General features: G+C 44.3%; 1 protein-coding gene across 1 annotated transcript in view; it reads left to right on the top strand.

Annotated features, from left to right (window-relative positions):
• The window catches only part of LRIG1 (leucine rich repeats and immunoglobulin like domains 1), a 123,287-nt gene that overhangs the window by 80,513 nt on the left and 22,461 nt on the right, over positions 1-20,313 (top strand). The window contains exons 4-9 of the mRNA XM_081852401.1: positions 5,597-5,734; positions 7,899-8,042; positions 9,675-9,818; positions 10,667-10,810; positions 12,676-12,819; positions 15,078-15,158. Of these exons, the coding sequence (XP_081708527.1) occupies positions 5,597-5,734; positions 7,899-8,042; positions 9,675-9,818; positions 10,667-10,810; positions 12,676-12,819; positions 15,078-15,158 (795 nt within the window). The remainder of the gene's footprint in view (positions 1-5,596; positions 5,735-7,898; positions 8,043-9,674; positions 9,819-10,666; positions 10,811-12,675; positions 12,820-15,077; positions 15,159-20,313) is intronic.

The following is a 20,313-nucleotide window of genomic DNA, read 5'->3' on the forward strand; positions in this document are numbered from 1 at the left end:
GGGATTTACTTCCAGACAAAGCATTTGCTTTCAGTTTACCTGAATCTTGGTTTGTCTTGTCGTCTTGATCCGAATAAACTGGCTTGTCCGTTGAGCCAGCTCAGCCTTCTAACAGGCTTGCAGGAAGTTTGTTGTGGCTCATTTCTTCTAACTTGCAGGAGGATCCTGTTGTGCCAGGTGCCAGGAAGTAAACCGAAGTATGAAATGTCCCATGCTATCAGTTCATTGACCTAATTTTCCACCTCCTGTTAGTGCCTGTTGGTGTCCTGTCGCCACCCACTCCCTTGTTCCTGCTGTGGACTTTTGCTCTGCCTAGCATTGATGGTTGGAATTCCCACTTATGCAAAACGTATTGATTTTTCCTGTGCTGTGAAATGCAGGTGGTTGGCGGTGAAGCTGTAGCACGAAGGTGATACTCACGTTAGCAAACAGTGTTCGGCAGTCCTCCACAAGCTATTCTGGCATCACTCTGTAGCAAAGACTCCTGTGGCACCATAAAAAAACGATGCATGTGCTTTTGTGGATTAGAGCCCACCATGCCACAATAAAACCACAACCCTAGGATTCTGATAATGCCTGCTGGCTGCTTGGGGATAGCATAGAGAGGAATACGTGTGAGAGTGTGTGTATATCCTAACCTACGGTACAGAGGCAAAAATGTACATAGTGCATCACACTGTTGATTCATGTTAAGCTTGTGATTCGCCAAGACCCCTGGATCCTTTTCTTATGTACTGCTAGTAAGCCAGGTGCTCCCCCCCCCAAAAAAAATCTTATATTTGTGCATCTGGTTCTTCCTGCCTAAGTACAGAACTTTACATCTGTCTCTTTCAAAATTCATTTTGTGAGTTTGGGCCCAGGTCTCCAATCCATTAAGGTCACCTTCAATCTTGGTTCTGTCTTCTGTGACATTATCTACCCCTCCCAGTTTGATGTCATCTGTGGATTGGATGAGCTCCACCTACTTTTGCCTCTGAGCCTTCCCAAACACTGGCATGTAGTCCCCATGTGTTTACCTGGAAGGAAACGTGGGCCTTGGGGTGAAAAAATGTCCCCTGCCCCTGGTTATGAGGCAGTGCTAGACAATGAGGTGGGTGGAAAATCTTTTCTGACAGAACTTAGTTGGTTTAAGTTTCACCCCTTAACATCAACCCTGGTCTTATTTGTACTGCTGTGTAGGCCGTATTTACGGACTGTTCTTTTCCCGTCTTATGAAGTGGAATAGTTCCTTATGGATAGGAGATTAGGGTAGGAGCTGGCCTGCTTCTCTCCCTTTTGTTACAAAGCAAGCATATCGCCCATCTCGTTCCAGGGCCAGTGCTGTAACTAATTAAGAAACTGGTGTAGGCAGCGTACGTTGAGTTTCACGGCGGCTGACCCAAGCATGTCAAGAGTGCATATCCAGCCCCTGGCCCGCTCTTGTTATGTATCTGAGCTCCACCTGAACAAACAGCCTCTCTGCAATGGGGCTTGAGAATCTGCCAAGCTTTCCCTTGGGAACTAGTGATTCGGTGGCCTCAGAGCACAAAGTGGGGGCTACTCACTTCCTGCCTGAAGAACATACTTAAAGAGACTGCAGTTTCCTTTCCGAAGTGTTACACTCTCAAAGGGTCAGCAGAGGCTTTCAGTGTGGAGCAAGGAACATCGTTTGTCGGTGTTTTCTTTTTTTAAATGCAGATCAGTGGGAAGCATATATATTACATTGACCCACTATTGCAGCTGGTAGAGTACACAGATCTGTGTCCTTAAACTAGGGGATAGCCAACGCGATGGTCTCCAGATGTTGCTGAACTGCAGCTCCCATATTGATCCATCTAGAGGGCCTCATGTGTGACCACCCTCAAGTATGGATTGGAGACCATGCAGGAAAAAAAGAGAGTGTGCACCTCGGTGACGCTTCTGCTTTCAAAACTTGAACGGGCTTTGTTGAAAAGCTGTCCCTCAGATGACGGGCCCTGTTTGATGTTTCATCACCCAGAGCCTATAGAGGCTGAGGAGCTGACTTTAATTCCCTTGATATCCATCTGTAGTACCACATCTGACATCAAATGGACTGAAATGGTTTGGGAGCTGTCATGTGTTTCCTTAGCTGATCATGAATATGCCTCTCTGCATGCTGATCAGTTAAGATAGAGATGCAAGTTTGAACATTACTTAGGTTGGAAGTATGCACAGACTGATGTGTTGGAACCAGTCTCAGCTGGGCTTAGAGGAATGACTAGCTGCTGCTCCTCCTCCTCCTCCTCCTCCTCCTCCTCCTCCTCCTCCTCCTCCTTCCAATTATTAACAGTTTCTTTCAAACATTTTGTAGCACAACTTCCCATCTCTACCTTTCCCTCACCTATTTCCCTCCACCTGCCCATTTTCCAAGGTGGGCTTAGGTTTCGGGATAGCGTCTCTTACTTAAATCCATTACACTTATGAAACATAAGCAGAGCATCTTTAACGCACCAAACCATAAAAATAAAATAACAACACCGTGAACAAAAAACCTCTCCCAGTGTGGTCATAAACCCTGAATTCTTTTTTGCACCCATCTTTTATCTCAGTTGACATGTTGTTGGGATGGCTACCTCTTGATGAAAGGCTGATCTGGATGGTTTTTATAGAATGTAGAAGCTGAAACTGGCTGTGACTAAGCAAGCAACTGCTTAAGAGACGGAAAGCCAGAAGGCCCATTCCTAGCAGCAGTGCTTGATTCATCCCATGTGACCTCTTTTTGATCTAGATCTCCAGTCATGGTCTGGCAGCCCTTTATAACACGAGACCTTGCATGTCCTCTGGTAGAAGGCATTTCTAGGTGGTTTAATTGTTCTCCTTCCGCATGTACATATCTGAATATTAATAGAACGAAAAGGGAGGTGCAGAGCTCCCCTCTCGTTTGAAGCTTCCTTTTGGTTTTGATGCTTATAGCAGGTGGTGCCTTAATGGGGGTTTTGCTGTATTAAGGCTTCCTTCCACCCCCAACTCCCTAAATTAACAAAGCTGAGCCAATACTGAAAGCTGATACTAGATGAAGGCCAACCGTGCAATTTCCCCCTGCCTCCCCGTTCTCCTCATGGCAAACCAAAAATAGCCTTCACCCTGCGGAAGGAAAGTCTTCCCCCTCCCACTTGTACTTGTGGAAAAAGCTGCCAAAAAGATTTATCAATAAAAAAATCCATGAAGACGTTTAGCACTGGCCTACCCACTGGGATTAAGGTGTAACCTTAGCTTCTCTTAAGGGATACTCCAGTATTCCTAGAAAAGCCATGATCCTTTTGAAGTAGCCCCACCTGTTTTGCTCTGTCATTTCTCACTCCACCTCTAGCGCATGCGCACCTTTCTTACCTTTTGTTTTACTATGCCATCTGCTTCAAATTGTGAACAATAATGTAACACCTTATTAAGAAATAAGAACATTGATATAAGGAGGTTTGGAGGGTGGTGTCTGCATGTCATCTGTGTTCCCCTTCTCCCAAGAAAGTGCAAGACTCACCAAGGCTCTCTTAGCTGAGACTGAGTTGCATTGAACTCTGCGGGGCTTACTGTCAGGTTAACGACATGTAAGACCAGGTTGCACATTTTGAAGGGCAACAGTATATATGTGCCTCTTGCACAAAGTGTTCAAGGTCAGTATGCTTCATCTGTGGAGATGTTAATTGTGAATAGCGTATACTGGAGGACTTCAGTGGAACGCTTGCCCATGTGGAGTAATCAGAGTTTCATGTAGTGATTGCTAAAAAGCCCCAGCACATTATTATGATTGGATCCCGAACGCCTTGGAAGTTGAACATTTTGGCCCCCGAACGCTGCAAACCCGGAAGTGACTGTTCTGGTTTGCGAACATTCTTTGGAACCCAAACATCCGATGGGGCTTCCGATTGGCTGCAGGAGGTTCCTGTAGCCAATCAGAAGCTGTGCTTTGGTTTCCAAACATTTTGGAAGTCGAACGGACTTCCGGAATGGATTCCGTTTGACTTCCAAGGTACAACTGTTTTGGGAAAAGGTATGGCGTTGCAGAGGCCAGGAAGGTTGGGTGTTTGTTTGCTGCAAGGTGCAATCTCAACTGTCACCCTACCTGCTCTTCCCTACGATGCCAACTGATGGTGCAACTTGAATAGGCTCTAAATGGCATGTAGGTGGACCAGTGACAAGATAGAAATCAATGTAGTTTGGGCTACACCCAAACTAGCATTGTTGTAGTCTTGACTGATTTCCTTACCCCACTCTGCAAATGGTGGTGGAGCTCTTTTAATTTAACAAGTCCATCTCCTCTAAACGATAACCACAAAAAATACCTCACATTTAGTATAATTTTCTCCAGCCAAGTGAGACCATAACTAGGTCAGTTGTTGAGCTTGGTGGGAGTGGGGGAAGCTGTTGAGGCCCACCTAGGACAGAGGTTGGCACTGCAGCGGGTCCCAGTTGCCTATGGGTCTGCTTTGTGTGCCTATGACAGAAATGGCGCTTGAGTATGGTTGGTTGATTTTACTTAAATGGTCCTAGATCCCTATAGTGTGGCCAAATCAGGTTGATGAAAGTGGCTTATCTGACAGTGGTGACAAAATAAGATTCTTCTGTGGACCCCTGCTCCCTTGTATTGGTACTGTTTCTTCACACTACTCATTCCTGGCTTCTGGTCTCCGATCAACACAGAGAGTCAGTTTAGACTAACTCTGGTGCTTCCGTCAAATGCAGGTAACCACACACTGATGAGGATGGAGTTAAAGACCGTTGGCTGATATGTTGCAAAATTCCAGTAGGTTTTACTTACATACACACCTGCCTTGTGTCATTCCATCTGGGCAATGCATAGTTTTATATAGCGGAAGTGACTGAAAAGAATTTACATTACTTTGCTCCGTTTGACTATATATCTCACCCTTCCCCCAGCTTGTAGGTAGGAGGCCTCTCGTATGGCCTTGTTCTTGTATTACATCTAAACGAATAGCTTTGAATTCTTCCTCCTATTCTGCCTGGTGAACTGTGCTGTGTAACTTGAAAGCTTGTCTATGCCAGCATAAAGGTAAAGGTAAAGGTACCCCTGCCCGTACGGGCCAGTCGTGTCCGACTCTAGGGTTGTGCACTCATCTCACTTAAGAGGCCAGGGGCCAGCGCTGTCCGGAGACACTTCCGGGTCACGTGGCCAGCGTGGTGAAGCTGCTCTGGCGAGCCAGCACCAGCGCAGCACACGGAAACGCCGTTTACCTTCCCGCAATAAAGCGGTACCTATTTATCTACTTGCACTTAGGGGTGCTTTCGAACTGCTAGGTGGGCAGGAGCTGGGACCGAAAGACAGGAGCTCACCCTGCTGCGGGGATTTGAACTGCCGACCATACGATCGGCAAGTCCTAGGCACTGAGGTTTTACCCACAGCGCCACCCACGTCCCTTCTATGCCAGCATATGCCTGTCTAATAAAAGGTATTCTCATACCTTTAAAAAGAATAATAATAATAATAAATCTAATCTAATTGTCTCCATAAAATGGACTGCATGCCATCCTGGAGCCAAACAAGTTAGGAGAGACTTGTTTATTAGATGCTAGTACTTATTTTTAACACAAGGGAGGGGAAAGTGGATTATGTCAGATTCTCCTCCTTTCTGTATTGTAGGAATCGCAACAAGATCTCCAGCATTGAAGCGAGCCAACTGGAGCCCTATATTGCCCTGGGAACGTTAGATCTGAGCTCGAATAACATCACGGAAATCCGAAGTGGCTGTTTTCCAGTGGGGCTTCGTATAAGGGATCTGTAAGTTCCTCCCACACATTTTTATTATTATTATTTAAACATTTTATGGGAAAGTATCTGTTTATACACCAAAGGCTGACTTTTAAAACCTATTTCTTTTAAAATTGGATTACAGGGGTGGATTATAAATCAGTTGGGTGTTGCTTTTGTGTGTGTGTGTGTTTGTGTGCGCATGTGTGTGCATATTATCTCAGTTCTTTAGGTGATCACGTTACGTATGATGCAGGTTGAAAAAAGTCCTTGTTGTTCCTTTCGCTTGCTCTCTTCTGACGGTTTTAAACAGACAGATGATGGAGTAGAAAGCTGAACACAGCAGTAATCCAGGGCAGGGGTCTTTGGTCCCTAGGCTGCTGCATTCTCTTATTCCCACTTGCTGTAGCAAAGAGAACAGGGGTTTTGGGGGGGGGCAGTGGAGGGCAGGGGTTGGGGAAGAGAATGAGCTACAGAAGCTTGATTGTGCACCACTAAGAGAGAGGCCAAGTGCCAATTATTTGTATGGGATTTTTAATCAAAACTTCTCTGCTCTCTTTTTACTGCATCACATATTATGAAAATGCTCGTGCTGCAGGGTTGTACACGGTTGTAAATGTCTGTTTTTATAAAGAAAGGAGAAAGACAAATTGTGACTTCTGGCTTGGATTATGTCACAGCTGAACTATACTGAACGTTGATGTGCGGCGGTTTTCTGATTTTTATTTTCTACAAAGTGGTCTGCAGCAGAAGCTCAGAGGCAAAAATTTGTACTGGTAAAGGCATATTTTTGTAAACATTGCTTTATGTGACCCTCAAGAGGTACAACGTTTAATGCTGTGAAATGAAACTGAGTGCTAAGAATACTGTGTCTTTCACTTTTCACTATGCATTATTGAAATTGAGTAGGGGTGGACAGAACACAGATTGAAATACCACTGGTTAGATTACTGGGTAAATTCCTAGGGATTCTGATTGTCAGTTGTTCAGCAATAGCAACAACAAAAGGCTGTTCTCTTCCCATACCTCGTTACACACATACAGGCTAGGCTATTTGAATCACCTGATGTGTAGCAAATCAGATGGAGATTTATACTTGTTTATCCTAGTTATCCCAGTTGATGGGTTACTTCTTCTTCTTTGAAGATCACTCATAGCTGAGTAAGATTGTCTTCTATGAACATGGTCTTAACCGTGAAGTGAAGGCCAGTTCTGGATCTGCACATCCTTCCACAGTGGGGACATAGGTTTCTGGGTGGGAGTTGATCACGATGAGGGTTTGCCAAATGTGCCTTCCTCTTAGCACATTTCTCCCTTTTGTCCTGAGTTTGAGCGTCTTCAGAGTCCATGACACCTTTGGTAAAGGCTGTTCTCCAACACTGGCTCACAGGCCAGTGTTTCTTAATTGTCGGTGTTTATACAGGTACCGTATTTTTCGCTCTATAAGACTCACCAGACCACAAGACGCACCTAGTTTTTGGAGGAGGAAAACAAGAAAAAAAAAGATTCTGAATCCCAGAAGCCGTAACAGCAAGAGGGATCGCTGCACAGCGAAAGCAGCGATCCCTCTTGCTATTCTGGCTTCTGGGATAGCTGCGCAGCCTGCATTCGCTCCATAAGACACACACACATTTCCCCTTACTTTTAGGAGGGAAAAAGTGAGTCTTGTAGAGCAAAAAATACGGTAATTGACTGTTCCTCCTGAGTCAGCCTTTTGCATCTTGCTTTGCCATCCTGCAAGCCCTCATTTTGCACTTGGCTCTGTTTGATGGACTTTGGGTTCTGTTAAAACAAAAAACAAAAAGCATCCAAGAATAGAAGCTATGTAGTATGAGCCAGTATTTAAGTCAAACTGAACATAGATGCTAAATTCCAATAATTGCACTCTTCCTACTAGGCTATAGTATATGTTTGCTCTGTACCCCTTCACTTCTGACATGGGATGTATCAGCTACTGATTCCTCTGGGAGGTTGAAGGTGCTGAGGTCCCTCTGGGGATCTCTTATCATCAGCTGTCTAAATTGTGCTAATGGAAAAATGGGCTTGGCTTGTCTGTGGAGGGGGAAAAACATTGGATTTTTTAAAATAATAAAAAACACACAGTGTGTCTAATGTCACCAGCCACTCAGATAAAGAGTGAACAGCCAATACCTCTGACATAGCCGCTTAAATGTTCTGTGATGATTTATTACAGGCACCTGGGGAGCAACAGAATCAGCATCCTGGAGACCAAGGCTTTTGATAGCCTGTCACGATCCCTTCTAACGCTTCGCCTGAGTAAAAACAGGATCACCCAGCTTCCAGCTAAAGCATTCAAGCTGCCCAAGCTAACACAACTGTGAGTAGAAATGTGCAGTTTAATTATGGGCAACCAAACTTTATGGAGACAAACGTTCCCTGAGGACATGCTCACCAAATGCAATCCTCCTTCACGTCCATAAAACATTGGATAAACTATATTTTAATGGCCCTATGGTAACACCTAATAAAGCAAATTAGGAATAGGTTGGGTTTTTTCCTGGTGGTCCTGCATGGCCTTGAAAAAGCCCTGTTGGGAGAGTAATCTGAAGATAATAATAATAATAATAATAATAATAATAATAATAATAATAATAATAGCATTAATTACTTAAAACATACAGTGAAGACCACTGCACTAGTCAATCCAGCCAGTGCATTTATTTTTCTCGTTCCTTTTTGTTACTCCCTTTGTTTCACAAGAGGGCAGTGAAAGCGAATTAGGTCAGAGGGCTTTCTCGAAACCCTGTTTTCAAGACCACACATGGGTCTTTTATTTGGTAATAAAACTACAACGAGGGAAGGCTGTTAAAGTGTGCGGTTGACATTTAGATGGGCAAAATGGTGCTTTTGATGAGTTAGCACACACGTCGTTGTTTGTGCAGTCAGAGCATAGTGTGGGCTGCATTTGATCACAAATACACATCTGCATCTGCGAAGGTGCTTCGTGCGCAGATAATTGACCTTTGGCTTCAACATTCGCTTGCTGCTTTCTAAACGCTTGGAACCCGACTCAAAAGGCTGGATCGCGCACCATTTAGTATATGATTTCAATTGACATTAAAAAAAAACACACACACAATGGAGATTTTTATATGAAGAGACAAAATAACTTATGAATCTCTTTTAAATTTTACACAAGCTAACAAGTAGGATTTCGGTCAGACACTTCCCTCCGGTGAAAGTAACTGGTCACCTGTTCAAACAGTGGATTCATAGAAGATTCCTATTTCCTTCACTGAAAATCCTGTGCAGAAAACGGGAGTTCAGTTTTCCACTGTGATAATCTTTCTTCTTTGAATATTTTTAGGGCATTCGAAGATAACAACCCAGCTTCTAATGCTGTGCAGCTATGGAGGGGCTACCGTATGTAGCAGTAGTGATCCGTAGGGCAGCACAGGTGGGGCAGCGTTGCTCACCTGCCTTCTGAACACAGGTGAACTTTACTGCTGGTTCCTGCGAAGGAGAGGGCTTGGGGATGGAGCCAACCTGACTTTTCTGCCACCACATTGCTCCCTACTACCTATCCCTTTTTCAAGAACCAGCAGCAATGCTCACTGCTCAGAAGGCCACCTCATCAGCAGTGCCCCTTCACCAGCCTCTTCTGCTAGATTTATAGTTGCACATTAAATATTGTTCTCTGGGCAACCTCAATTAAATTATTTCTGTAACTGTCCAGAGACTCTTAATACAAAAGCTCAAAGTAATGTTGAGAGTGGTCTTGGTCTCAATAGGGTTGGACCCAGAAGTCTCTTCTGTTCACCAATGAGCTGTGTATACCTTGCACTTGGATACAATGCTTCAGATCCAAAGTATAGGCACTCTCTTGTTTCATGTCCTTCAAATGATGCGTGTTAAGAGCAGCAGAGGTTTTTGGTTCTTGTTCCCCCATCCTCAACCCACTGGAAAACAATGGTCTTTTAACACCCTTCTGTGCTGTTGGCAATTTTAGGGAGCTGAACCGGAATCGTATTCGTCTGATAGATGGCCTGACGTTTCAAGGACTGGACAGATTAGAAGTTCTGAAGCTCCAGCGAAACAACATAAGCAAGCTGACCGATGGTGCTTTCTGGGGTCTGGCCAAAATGCAAGTTCTGTAAGTTAAAAGATGGTTATTACTCATAAGTTCTAGGCATGTACTGCAGATGCCTGGTGGGTAATTGCTGGCGTGCAACTTACAGTAGCATTGGTGTACCAAGGCTTTGGTAGAGATGCACTTTGACTTGATAGCCAAAGTGCACCTCTGTCTATAAAGATAGGATAGCCATCTTCAAATATCTTAAGGGATGTCACGTGGGACAGGGAGCTTGCTTGTTTTCTCCTGCTCTGGAGGGCAGGCAGGCCTTGAACCAATGGCTTCAAGGTGCAAGGAAGGAGATTCCGACTAAACATGCGGAAAACTTTCTGACAGTAAGAGCTCTTTGGCAGTGGAACAAACTCCCACGAGAGGCGGTGGACTCTCCTTCCTTGGAGGTTTTTAAGCAGTGATTGAATGGCCATCTGTCTTGGATGCTTTAGCTGAGATTCCACATTGCAGGGAGTTGGACTTGTAAGAGTATATGATTCTATGACTTTTACTCTAAAGCCACAAGCTTATGCATGCATGCCCATTGAACACAGTGAAACTTACTTCTGAATGCACCTGCCTGGGATTGAGCTATTAGCCTAGAAAGGAGGGCATTAATGGGAGGGAGATTACTGTGCTTCTGGGACCAAACCCAAATAATGGCATGCTAAAGCTGGCAGCTGGCTTTGGGAAGACCAAGGTGGCATGTTCTTGGTCTTAAGAGGTATTGTGGGCTGGCGGAGTGGGGGTGGGGATTAAGAGTCATTTTTTGGAAATAAATGTGGCATTTTGTACATGGGTTGTTTTTTGCTTCTTTAAGTACATGCATGTGAGATGTGAACTGGTGTGTAATATGTTTAAACTGGCCGTGCTTCCAGGAATCTGGAGTACAACGCCCTCACAGAGGTGAACAGCGGCTCCCTGTATGGACTTGGGTCCCTCCAGCATTTCCATCTCCGTAACAACTTGATTTCCCATATCAACCCGGCTGGATGGCGCTTCTGCCAGAAGCTGAGCGAACTGTGAGTTGTCTCTCCTGAAGTTGCTAATGGGCGGCAGTGAAAGTAGCTATTAACGGGCAAAAGCACCCAGTGCCTGGCATGTTTTATCCATGCTCTCGTAATGTCCTGTTTGGATTCCTGCAGTGTGCTGTATGTGTACGGCTGCCTGTGGAAACATTTCTGAAACTTCAGTTAGTGCAGAATGCGGGCAGCAGCCATAGTTTTGACTGGCACTTGCTCACGCACATCACATCACATCATGCTCCACCAGTTTTGAAAGAAGTTCACTGGCTGCCTGTTCATTTCTGGGCCTAATTCAGAGGGCTGTTGCCAAATGGTTTGGGACCCAAGAAGGTGAAGGTCCGCCTCCTCCCATGCCATCCTACTTGCACTCGAAGATCATCAACAGATGCCTTTCTCCATATATTCTCTTCATCAGAAATGATAGCTGTTTCAGCAAAGGAAAATGTCTTTATGGTGTGACATGCGTTCTACAAGGTGGTATGCCCAACACCAATTTTCTTGTCCTTGAGTTGCCAGACAAAAACCACCTTAAGTATTTTAAACTCTCTGTCTTTTAATTTTCATTGGCTGCGGTTTTTTTTTTTAAAAAAAAATTTTGCTTGTTTGTTTTTATCGCCTTGAAATTTTGGATAAAAAGGCAGTATATAAATATTTTAAATAAATCTCCCCCTGACTTAGGAACCTGCTGCCTTGCCCACTGCTCTGGCAGTTGCCTGCTCTTGCTGCATTTCAAATATGCAGAAAGAGTGGCGAAAGCAGTGTTAGAATGTGTGCTAGGCTACAGCTATAATGATGGATATTCTGAAGTGATATTCTGAAGTTTGCTCTTGGCTATCTGCGGATGACATCAGGAAAGAAACATGCCTCTGCCAGTTCTGACAGGAAACACCTATGCAGAATATCAAAGGGAAGGTCCCCCCCCCAAAAAAAAATCAAGTTTAGCATTACCTGCTGGCATTGGATTTCTTTTTCTCCCTTCCCCTGCCCACCCTTTGAAACATTCTTTCATCGCAGGTGAAGAAATAATTTTGACTGGCTGCCATTTCTTCATAATTCAACACTCCAGCCTCTTTAGGAACCAAATGTATGTTGTCCCATGCCTTCTTGAAAGCCATTAATCTCTCCTGAATTTCTTCCAGTGTTCCTCATTGCACCACTGCTGCCTTTGCTCATGCTTACAAAAGACAGACAGCTTATTTGCCAAGGAATGACACTCTGAGTACTTAAAAATGTGTCTGTTTTGACTTAGGCTTTGGCATATGCTGTTAACTTTCATGCACACCCAAGACGCCTTTTCTTCTTTTTCATGCCAGCGGTGGTGAGGGGCAAATCTGTAAGAGAAATGCAGAGATCTAGAAGTAGGCAAAATTAATATTATTAATAATAATAATAACAATAATACACTCTGAAATAACAGCGTGCTCATGAAAATAAAATGCTTCTTATGTTGCTTTGTAGAAATAAGATGTTGCTCTCAAAATGTAAAGGTCCCCTCCTGCTTAAGGAAAGCCTTAAGACTAGCAGTAAAACCCACTTGGTCTCATGTTTGCAGCACTTGTGTATGACCCTAGCTTATATTATACATCCAAGGGCTAAGTGAAAATGTAGCTCTTTGAGGCTACAAGAGAGCCTGCTTAACCCCAGAACAGAATGATTTCTGTACTTGTGGGGCCACCCCCAAGGAAGACCCTATTGCGATACACTTTGCCTATTTGAGGTAGTTTAGACCCTTTCCCCCGCAGTGTTGATGATGTGATTTACATAACTATTCTTGTCAGAAGAGAGGTGCTGCGAAGCAGAGTGGAGCCTGTGGGAAAGAAACAAATGAGAACTTACACTGATATTCTGCTTCTTGTTTTCAGGTCCTTGTCATTTAACAACCTAACCAGGCTGGATGAGGGGAGCTTGGCAGACCTGGGGGGCCTGCAGATGCTTCAGCTGAGCCACAACTACATCAGTCACATTGCCGAGGGAGCATTCAAAGGACTCAAAAGCTTGCGACTTCTGTACGTGTTTCAGTTTTACCTTTTCTGTCCCGTTAGATCGGCCCCTGGGGCAACAAAAGGGACTGCTTCTTATATTTGTTTGCGTCCTTTTTCTTCTTTTCTGTTTCAATAAGACGCAAGGCCATAGCATAAATAGTGAGGATTGCCATTGATCTGAAGCCCGCTTGGTGTAGCATGGGAGATTACTTGTCTCTGGTACAGCTTTCCTGCCTGAGAGCAAGGGTCCCCTTTCCAGTTTCCCATGCTTAGTGTGACTAAACAAAAACCCAAAACAAAACCCTGTTACACTACTACTGTCTTTGATGGAATACTTCATTCTCAGCTGGAATATATAGGAGCTAGCGATGCTGTGGCTGCTTCTTTCCCACAATTTATCTTGGCTTTTAATGCCTTGTGATTATGCACGCATAATTATTAATCCCCAGTGTCATGAAATCCTTAGTGCCAGTTTTCCAGCATGGTTTTGCGCTGTGGCCAGCATCTATGGGATTAATTTTCTTCTTTTTTTTCCAAAAGGAAACACACATTTTATTTGAGACAAATGAACAACGCTCGTTGTTGTTGCTATTATTATTATTATATTCTAAGCTTTGTTGAGGCGCTGGCTTATTTGAAAGGAAGCAAGAACTTCCCTCCTTAGCTACCGCGCTGTGCAGCCATTTATTCCTTTTATCGAGCAGAGGGAGGAAGCGCTTTTATGTTCCTTTGCCTTTTCCGAGAACCACTTTTCGGTCCCATGCATGCTTTCAGAAAGGCCCTTCTCCTAGGCAGCTGGCACCGAAAAGGACGAAAGGCTTTCCCAAAGCAAAAAAGAAAAGAAAAAAAAAGAGCTGTTTTGGATTGCAGCTAATTCGTGGGTCGCCTTTTGTGTCCACTGCCCAGAGAGAAAGTGAGGGTGGGAGAGCAAGTTCTAATTGAATCAAGAAGAAGGCCCATTGGGTCCTGCACCTGGTGAAAAAGAGCCGGGCATGCTTTAATTACAGCCTATTGTTGACAAGCCTTTGGTGGGTGTGAAACTGCTGAAATGCGAAGCTATTCAAATAGAGGTCAGGCCCAGGGACCTCACAGCAGAATGATTAACAAGGCAGTGTGCATTCAGGGCCAGCCAGCCAGAAAGAATAGGAAATTGGCAACAGGGGCTGGGAGAAAGCAAAGTTGAATGCAAGGAAAACTGGGCCGGAATACTGAATCCCTATACTTTGTGTGTGAAAGTACGCAACCCCCCCCCCCCCACACACAACTTTTCATCCCTTGGCATTAAAAGACATTTCAGGTTCCTTTGGAAGAACCAGCATAGCAACAAGCTATGTCTTTTCTCTCTCTGTCCTTTTATAGAAAATGCAGTGTAGAGTTCAACCAACCAACCAACTAAAAAAGTTTGCTGCAGAAATCTCACTCATCATGTGCAAGGTTCCCAAAATGTCCTTAGCCAATATGGCATTACGAGAGTGCGTCTTTTCCCACTCCTCCAAAGATAAATTTGCAAAAAGAGAAGTGGGGGAATAGGGAGGACCTTTGATTGGAGTAAAACTGCCTTTGTGGCATGTGTAGAACCAAAGACAGTGTGGCTCAAAGAAGTTTGCTGCTAATTGTGCTGATGTAACCTGGTCTCTCACTGAGTGAACTTTTTTTTAAAGACGTTGCCATATTTGCTTAGGCGCTGCTTCTTTCCCACTCACTGTTTCACCACTGTTTATACGCTAGCCAGGTGTGTTGATTACATCATTTATTTATTCTTTTGGCTTCTATCTGCACAGAATTCTTTCCAATAGCCACATCTGTGTCGACACACCCAGCAAACACCCTGATGCTTGGGATGCAATCTCCGTGCCGTTCTGGCACAGTGATTGTGGCTTTGATTGTTCTCTTCCTGATTTTTGTCTGATTTGGAGTAAAGCCCCAGTCCTTTGTTGCTCTGACAGCAAAAAAAGAAAAACAACAACAACAACCCAACTTGGGCACCAGAAGGAGAGAAACCAAAATCTATTTGAGGCACAGAGAGACAGGAAGCTTCACTTTGGATTTTTTAAAATTATTATTAAATAAAACAGTATGGAAGAGGCTAGACCTATTCAGTTAAGGTTAATTTTAGCTTTTTCTGCAAGTACTGGGCCGTCCTGATAAAAGCCTTATGCCTTGGGGACAAAAGAAGAGCCCTTTGGTAAACTCTTCCTAATGGTTACCCTTAGGCTCTTTCAACATTTTGCTCACAAACTGCGAAATTGATTGCGGGTTTTCTTTTGTCGTCTTCTCTACAGGGATCTGGACCATAACGAGATTTCAGGCACAATAGAAGACATCAGCGGGGCCTTTACAGGGCTGAAAAACTTAAGCATGCTGTGAGTGTCTTAAGATGTTTTGTTTTTCTGTTTTTTGTAAAGGGTGGTTTTTGTACAGTCCTTTATTCTTTTTGCGCTAAACACAGCATAGCATATCTTTTAGCAATGGAAGGGGAGAAGGGGAAGAATCTGTTGAAGATCATGTTGCACGTAGTTCCTGGGTGCTCATTAAATGTTTTCATTGTGCAGCATATGTCTTAGTCACGGTTTCGTTTTTCTGAATGATTTTGGGTTTCTTAGAATTGCACGCGGTTCTTTTATTCATATCAACCTTGAACTGTAAATTGGTTACAAAACCCAATATCTTTTTATACTCTTGTCATCGAATTTCTAGTTTCCTGCTGTTCAGCATCTGCCAGTGTGCTAACAAACCTGAGAATGCTATAGACTTTGTGGAAATTCTGTTTTCGGTGTTTAGTGCCGATTTTATCAGAAATGTACTTGGGATGTGGACTGTAGGCACAACACTATACTTGAGATCCATTAGTAAAGAGGGTATAGGGTTTGGCAGAAGTTTTGGATACGCTGGTGGATCACTTCAGGCTGTATAGCTGCCCTGTACTGTTGAAATGGGTGTAGTTGTAAGTGGAACATCGCAGCACATGGGAGATGCATCCTTATGTTGCATCCTCTGCAGTACGCAGTATAGACTGAAGAGGTTTAGAACATGATACAATTGTGCTCCTCCCTTCTATGGCCATGCCCTCATTGACTTTACACCAGCTCCAGTGCAAAGCATTTCCCTCCTTTTAGCTTTAGGGTAGGTGGGATTAAAAAACCCCAGATACCTCTGTGTTGATGACTGCCCTGCCCATTTCACCACAGCAAAGCATACGATATGGTGAAATTCAGTATCAACTCCACCCATGCTTGCCAGTGGAAATCTCAACACGGTAGCGGAGGAGTAGTTTTCTCTTCTTTTCAAGTTGCAATTCCGAATCCAAGACAAGCCAGGAGCCTCTCCTTTGTGTTGAGATTATTATTGTTAATTATTTTTTATTAAATTTATATGCTTCCCTTCATCTGAGGCTCACAGGGCGGCTTACAATATACAACAAAACCAAAACCATGCCATAGTAACAAACAAAAAACAACAACTTTCTCCCCCACCCCCCATGTCACATAAGGATGGTAAAGAGTTCAAGAAGAGGGATCACTCCCACTGTTTAACCCATTCTTCCAGCTAAGGAGTAGGCAGGCAATGGGTCAGTTTCTAGGAAGATTCTTGAATTGTACTGTAGTAACAGAGTAAGGCTCAGGTGCTTCTTAAAGCAGCACAGCCCCAGGGCAACATGGAGACTCCAAAACGATGGTCCCATTTTACAGGGCCTCATGTGTAGGTAGGAACCAGGTGGCAGGAAGTAGCTCCCGAAATGGTTGCAGGATGGGCCTGTCGCAAGAGGCTGGACAGGTTGAGTTTCACCCAAGATCAGGCACTGAACCGAGGGGACTTGGTTGGGATTAGAAAACGGAAGCGGTCAGATAAGCTAAGTATTGGCCTCTCAAAAGCCACACATCCTGCATACAAGCAAGGGAGGCTTGCAGAGGCAACCTAGCCGCTGGGCCTGAGGTGGTTGGCTTCCAGCTTCCTATTTCAGAGCGTTTAGACCCCATTGGAACAGTCTACAGCTTGGCACACTTGGTTAGAAATAAGTATTGCCGTTGCTGAAAGAGAGGTGTGTGTGACTTTCTTCCCTTACTTCAAATTGGAAGTTGTTGGAACCCTTTAAAACAGTTGCCAAGCAACCACAAAAGGCCACAGAACCCAGATTTTGCCAACTCCATAAACGGACTCTGGCATTTTCTCCTTCTCTGGGAAAATGCATAGCCGTAGCCTAATATGTAGCCATGCCAGCAAAATCATATTAATACCCCCACTTCTTCCCGCCCCCTCCATTTTGGTGTAAGTGCAGTATTTTAAGATTTCAGTGAATTGTCAGCCGCTGATAAGCTCAGAGGAGTCCGTGGTGTCAAGTGGTATAGTTTAAGAAGCACACACACGCACTCACTCTTTGGCTCACGACTTATTTTAGACTGTAATTGTTAGATTATTGGTGGGTTATTTGCAGCTATTCATTAAAAAGTCATCAAAGATTAACTTGGGTATATGATAAGCATTATTTTTCCGTCAGGCAGGGTCCTGTGTTTAAACTGTCAACCAAATGGATTAGCATAAGGGGGAGGCGTGGGGTGGGGGGGTGGGCAGACACTTAGGAGGAAACCTTCGAATGAATTAATAATTACCTCAGCACTTTGGAGATGGCTTTAAAAGCTGCTCCCCTTTTGATCTGTTGTGGATAAGCTTCTGAAAGGGTTTCTCAACGAGCCCTGCAGTGCCTTGTTCAGCATATCGGAGGTGTTAAACGGGGAGAAAAGGGCAGGCCAAGTCGCTAGCCTTCTCTGCATTATGGATGAGGCCCTTCACACTGCGGGGGGGGGGGGGGGAGCGGGCCCTGCATTACAACAGTGCATTATTGAGACTTTGTATTCAAAATACCCACCTCTCTTCTTAATAGAAGGCAAGTGGAAAGCAGGCCAAAATGAGCATAAGAAATGCAAATCTTGTTTTTTCATTAAAAAAAAATATAATGCTACAGAACACAGTGAAAGAACTAAAATTCAAATGATCGAAAACTCTGAAGGAGAGCAGAAGAACCTTCAATTACCTGTCATTACCTCCAGATAAGAGATTTTTTTACTTGGGAGCCAAACTGAATGGTGCCAAGTGAATGTCTCTCGGGAAGCTGTTCTACAGCTTGGGTGCCACCACTGAGAAGGCCCTGTCCCTGTTAATCGGCTACTGTTCCGTGGACGATGACCTCAGTAAAAAGGCAGGTCTGGAGGAGGACTGGAGGAGGCGGCCATCACTGAGGAACTAAAACCAGCTTCCATTTATCTGGTTTTGAGCTGAGGATGCGGTCTAACCTCTCAGCTAGGCCACACAGGGCTGTGTAGTAGGGTCTCAGCCAAGTTCAGAGAAAGCAATAAATCAAACCTTTATTGCATTAGCATAAAGCCATAGCAGGATAAAACAAAAATGCTAGAGACAAGCAACCAAACAAAATTCAAAGCGATATTACTGGGGTTATGACATTTTAATTACCCTAAGACAATAATGTAAAGATTTAGTTGCCGTCGCCGGGAATCTAGAATGCGGATGTATATAAAGCATATAATGGCCCCAAAATAGGCTCGGCACATTAGGTTAAAAAGGTAATAAAAGAATTAAAACAGGTCCAGGTCTGGGACACACTACCCAGTCAGAGTAGCCCTGAGTTTCAAGGCCTGCACTATAAAGATTGCCACCCCACGTGAAACTTGGGGATTTGCGTCCACAAGAAGCGATTTCAAACAGTCTTCCTTAGATGTGATGGTGGACGGGATCAAGAGGAGGAGCTTAGTTCTTATTAGCTCATAAATAGGGCAGTAGAAAAAGAAATGTATGAAGTCCTCTACTTCATTCATTGTGCATGGACATAGACGCTGAGTAATGGGGGTCAGTTCAGAGAAAGCCTTGCATAAAGTTCAGGCTTAAGAGCGAAGGAGGGGAGTCTGAGTCGAGTCACATAATGCTTTGGACTACCACGTTTCTGTTTGGACTGCAGCCAGGCAACAGGGTGCTTCCACATAGTTGGCTATGTGGACTAGTTTCCTTCTTTCCCATGAGATAGCTATTGTGTTTACTTTTTTGGAGCAGGGATGGGAAGAAGCATCAGCTAGCAAGCAGCCAACATGCAACCGGAATTAAAGCTTGAAATCAAGGGCTGGCAGAAAATAGGTCAGCTACGTGGGAAGGACTTGTCCAACTAGGAAGCTGCTTTATACAATGTCAGACGATTGGTCCATATATTATAAAAAGAGACAGAAGGCAGTCTAATTATTCAGGCTGCCATAATGACTTTGAAAAGGGGCGTTGGTTCCCTTTTCAGTCCCCAATGATAGAGCTGCCTGTTAAGGAACTCCTGGAAATACTCAGGAAAAAGTGCTCAGAATACTCTTGTCAGTAATTTGGCTTTCTCACACCACTGCAGTTCCCAGTGCTCCGTTGAGGGGAAACCATGGCAATTAAATCCATTTCTTGTGATTTGAAGTGAGGACATGACCTAACTCCATCACATCTCAACAATGGATCAGGAAGAGCACAGGCTAACCCTAAACTGTTTAGAGGGGGGGGGGGGCTTCCCAAACATCTTTGCCAAGCCCCCCAAAAGTTCAAGCCGCAATTAGCTCCTCTCGTCTGGTCATCGTTTTTGTTTTTGTTTTGGAATTATTATTTGCCCTCTTGAGACACACAGTTTTGTGAGACTGCAGTATTGGGTTACGTATAGCGTATATACCTGCCTTGGAGAACAGAGGTATGAGCTTTTTACCCAAATGCTGCTTTTAAGGACTAAACCGAGAAGAAGCGCAGGAGCTGAAGCATTGACAAGGCTTGGGTTGGCGTACGTGGGATAGTTAGTTCATGCAGCCAAGTTGCAGTTTCCTACGTACTGTTTGCCAATTCCTCGTCTGATCCACTAGCTTTGGCTAGGTGTGGCTGAGAAGCAATGTGCCAGAAAAGGCATATCTGAAAGTTGCAGGGTGTGTTCTTTGTGGAAGTGGCCACCTGTGCGAGTCGCTTACATAAACTACAAAGATAATTACATGGGCTGTTCCCAGCTCTGGAAACGACAGGCCATTTGCAAGTAGCACCACATGTTTAATTTGCCCAGGTACAGCTGTCTGTCCACGTGCAGTTTGCTTATGGAAACTGAATTGCTATGAGGTGACCCTGCCAATGTTTTATTTCCGGAATCAGTTCCAACAGTGGGGTCTCGGTTTTACAGACTGGAAGATCTTTAGTAGGGTAACTTTCTCTCACATCTGTTCCAAGCTAGGCACATGGGGTGGAATTCAGCTAAGTGGTTGCATCCACGGAATGAGGTCTACTCATGTCTCTTCCCCCATGCCACCTAAATCTGTTCTGGAGGGTTGGAGGAACCCCAGAACGGGTTTAAGGAGGGCATGGAACACACAGGGAGAGGAGATGAGAGACTGCACCATTGGCACAAACATTTCTGCTTGCCCAGTGGAACAGTCTGCACAACATTGAATTTCACCCTCAGTTTGCATTCAGCCTGTTGCCTCCAGTTTTTAGGACATTGCCAGATGCGCA

The sequence above is a fragment of the Podarcis erhardii genome (assembly GCF_964252035.2).
Source record: "Podarcis erhardii genome assembly, chromosome: 2".
Taxonomy (NCBI): Eukaryota; Metazoa; Chordata; class Lepidosauria; order Squamata; family Lacertidae; genus Podarcis; species Podarcis erhardii.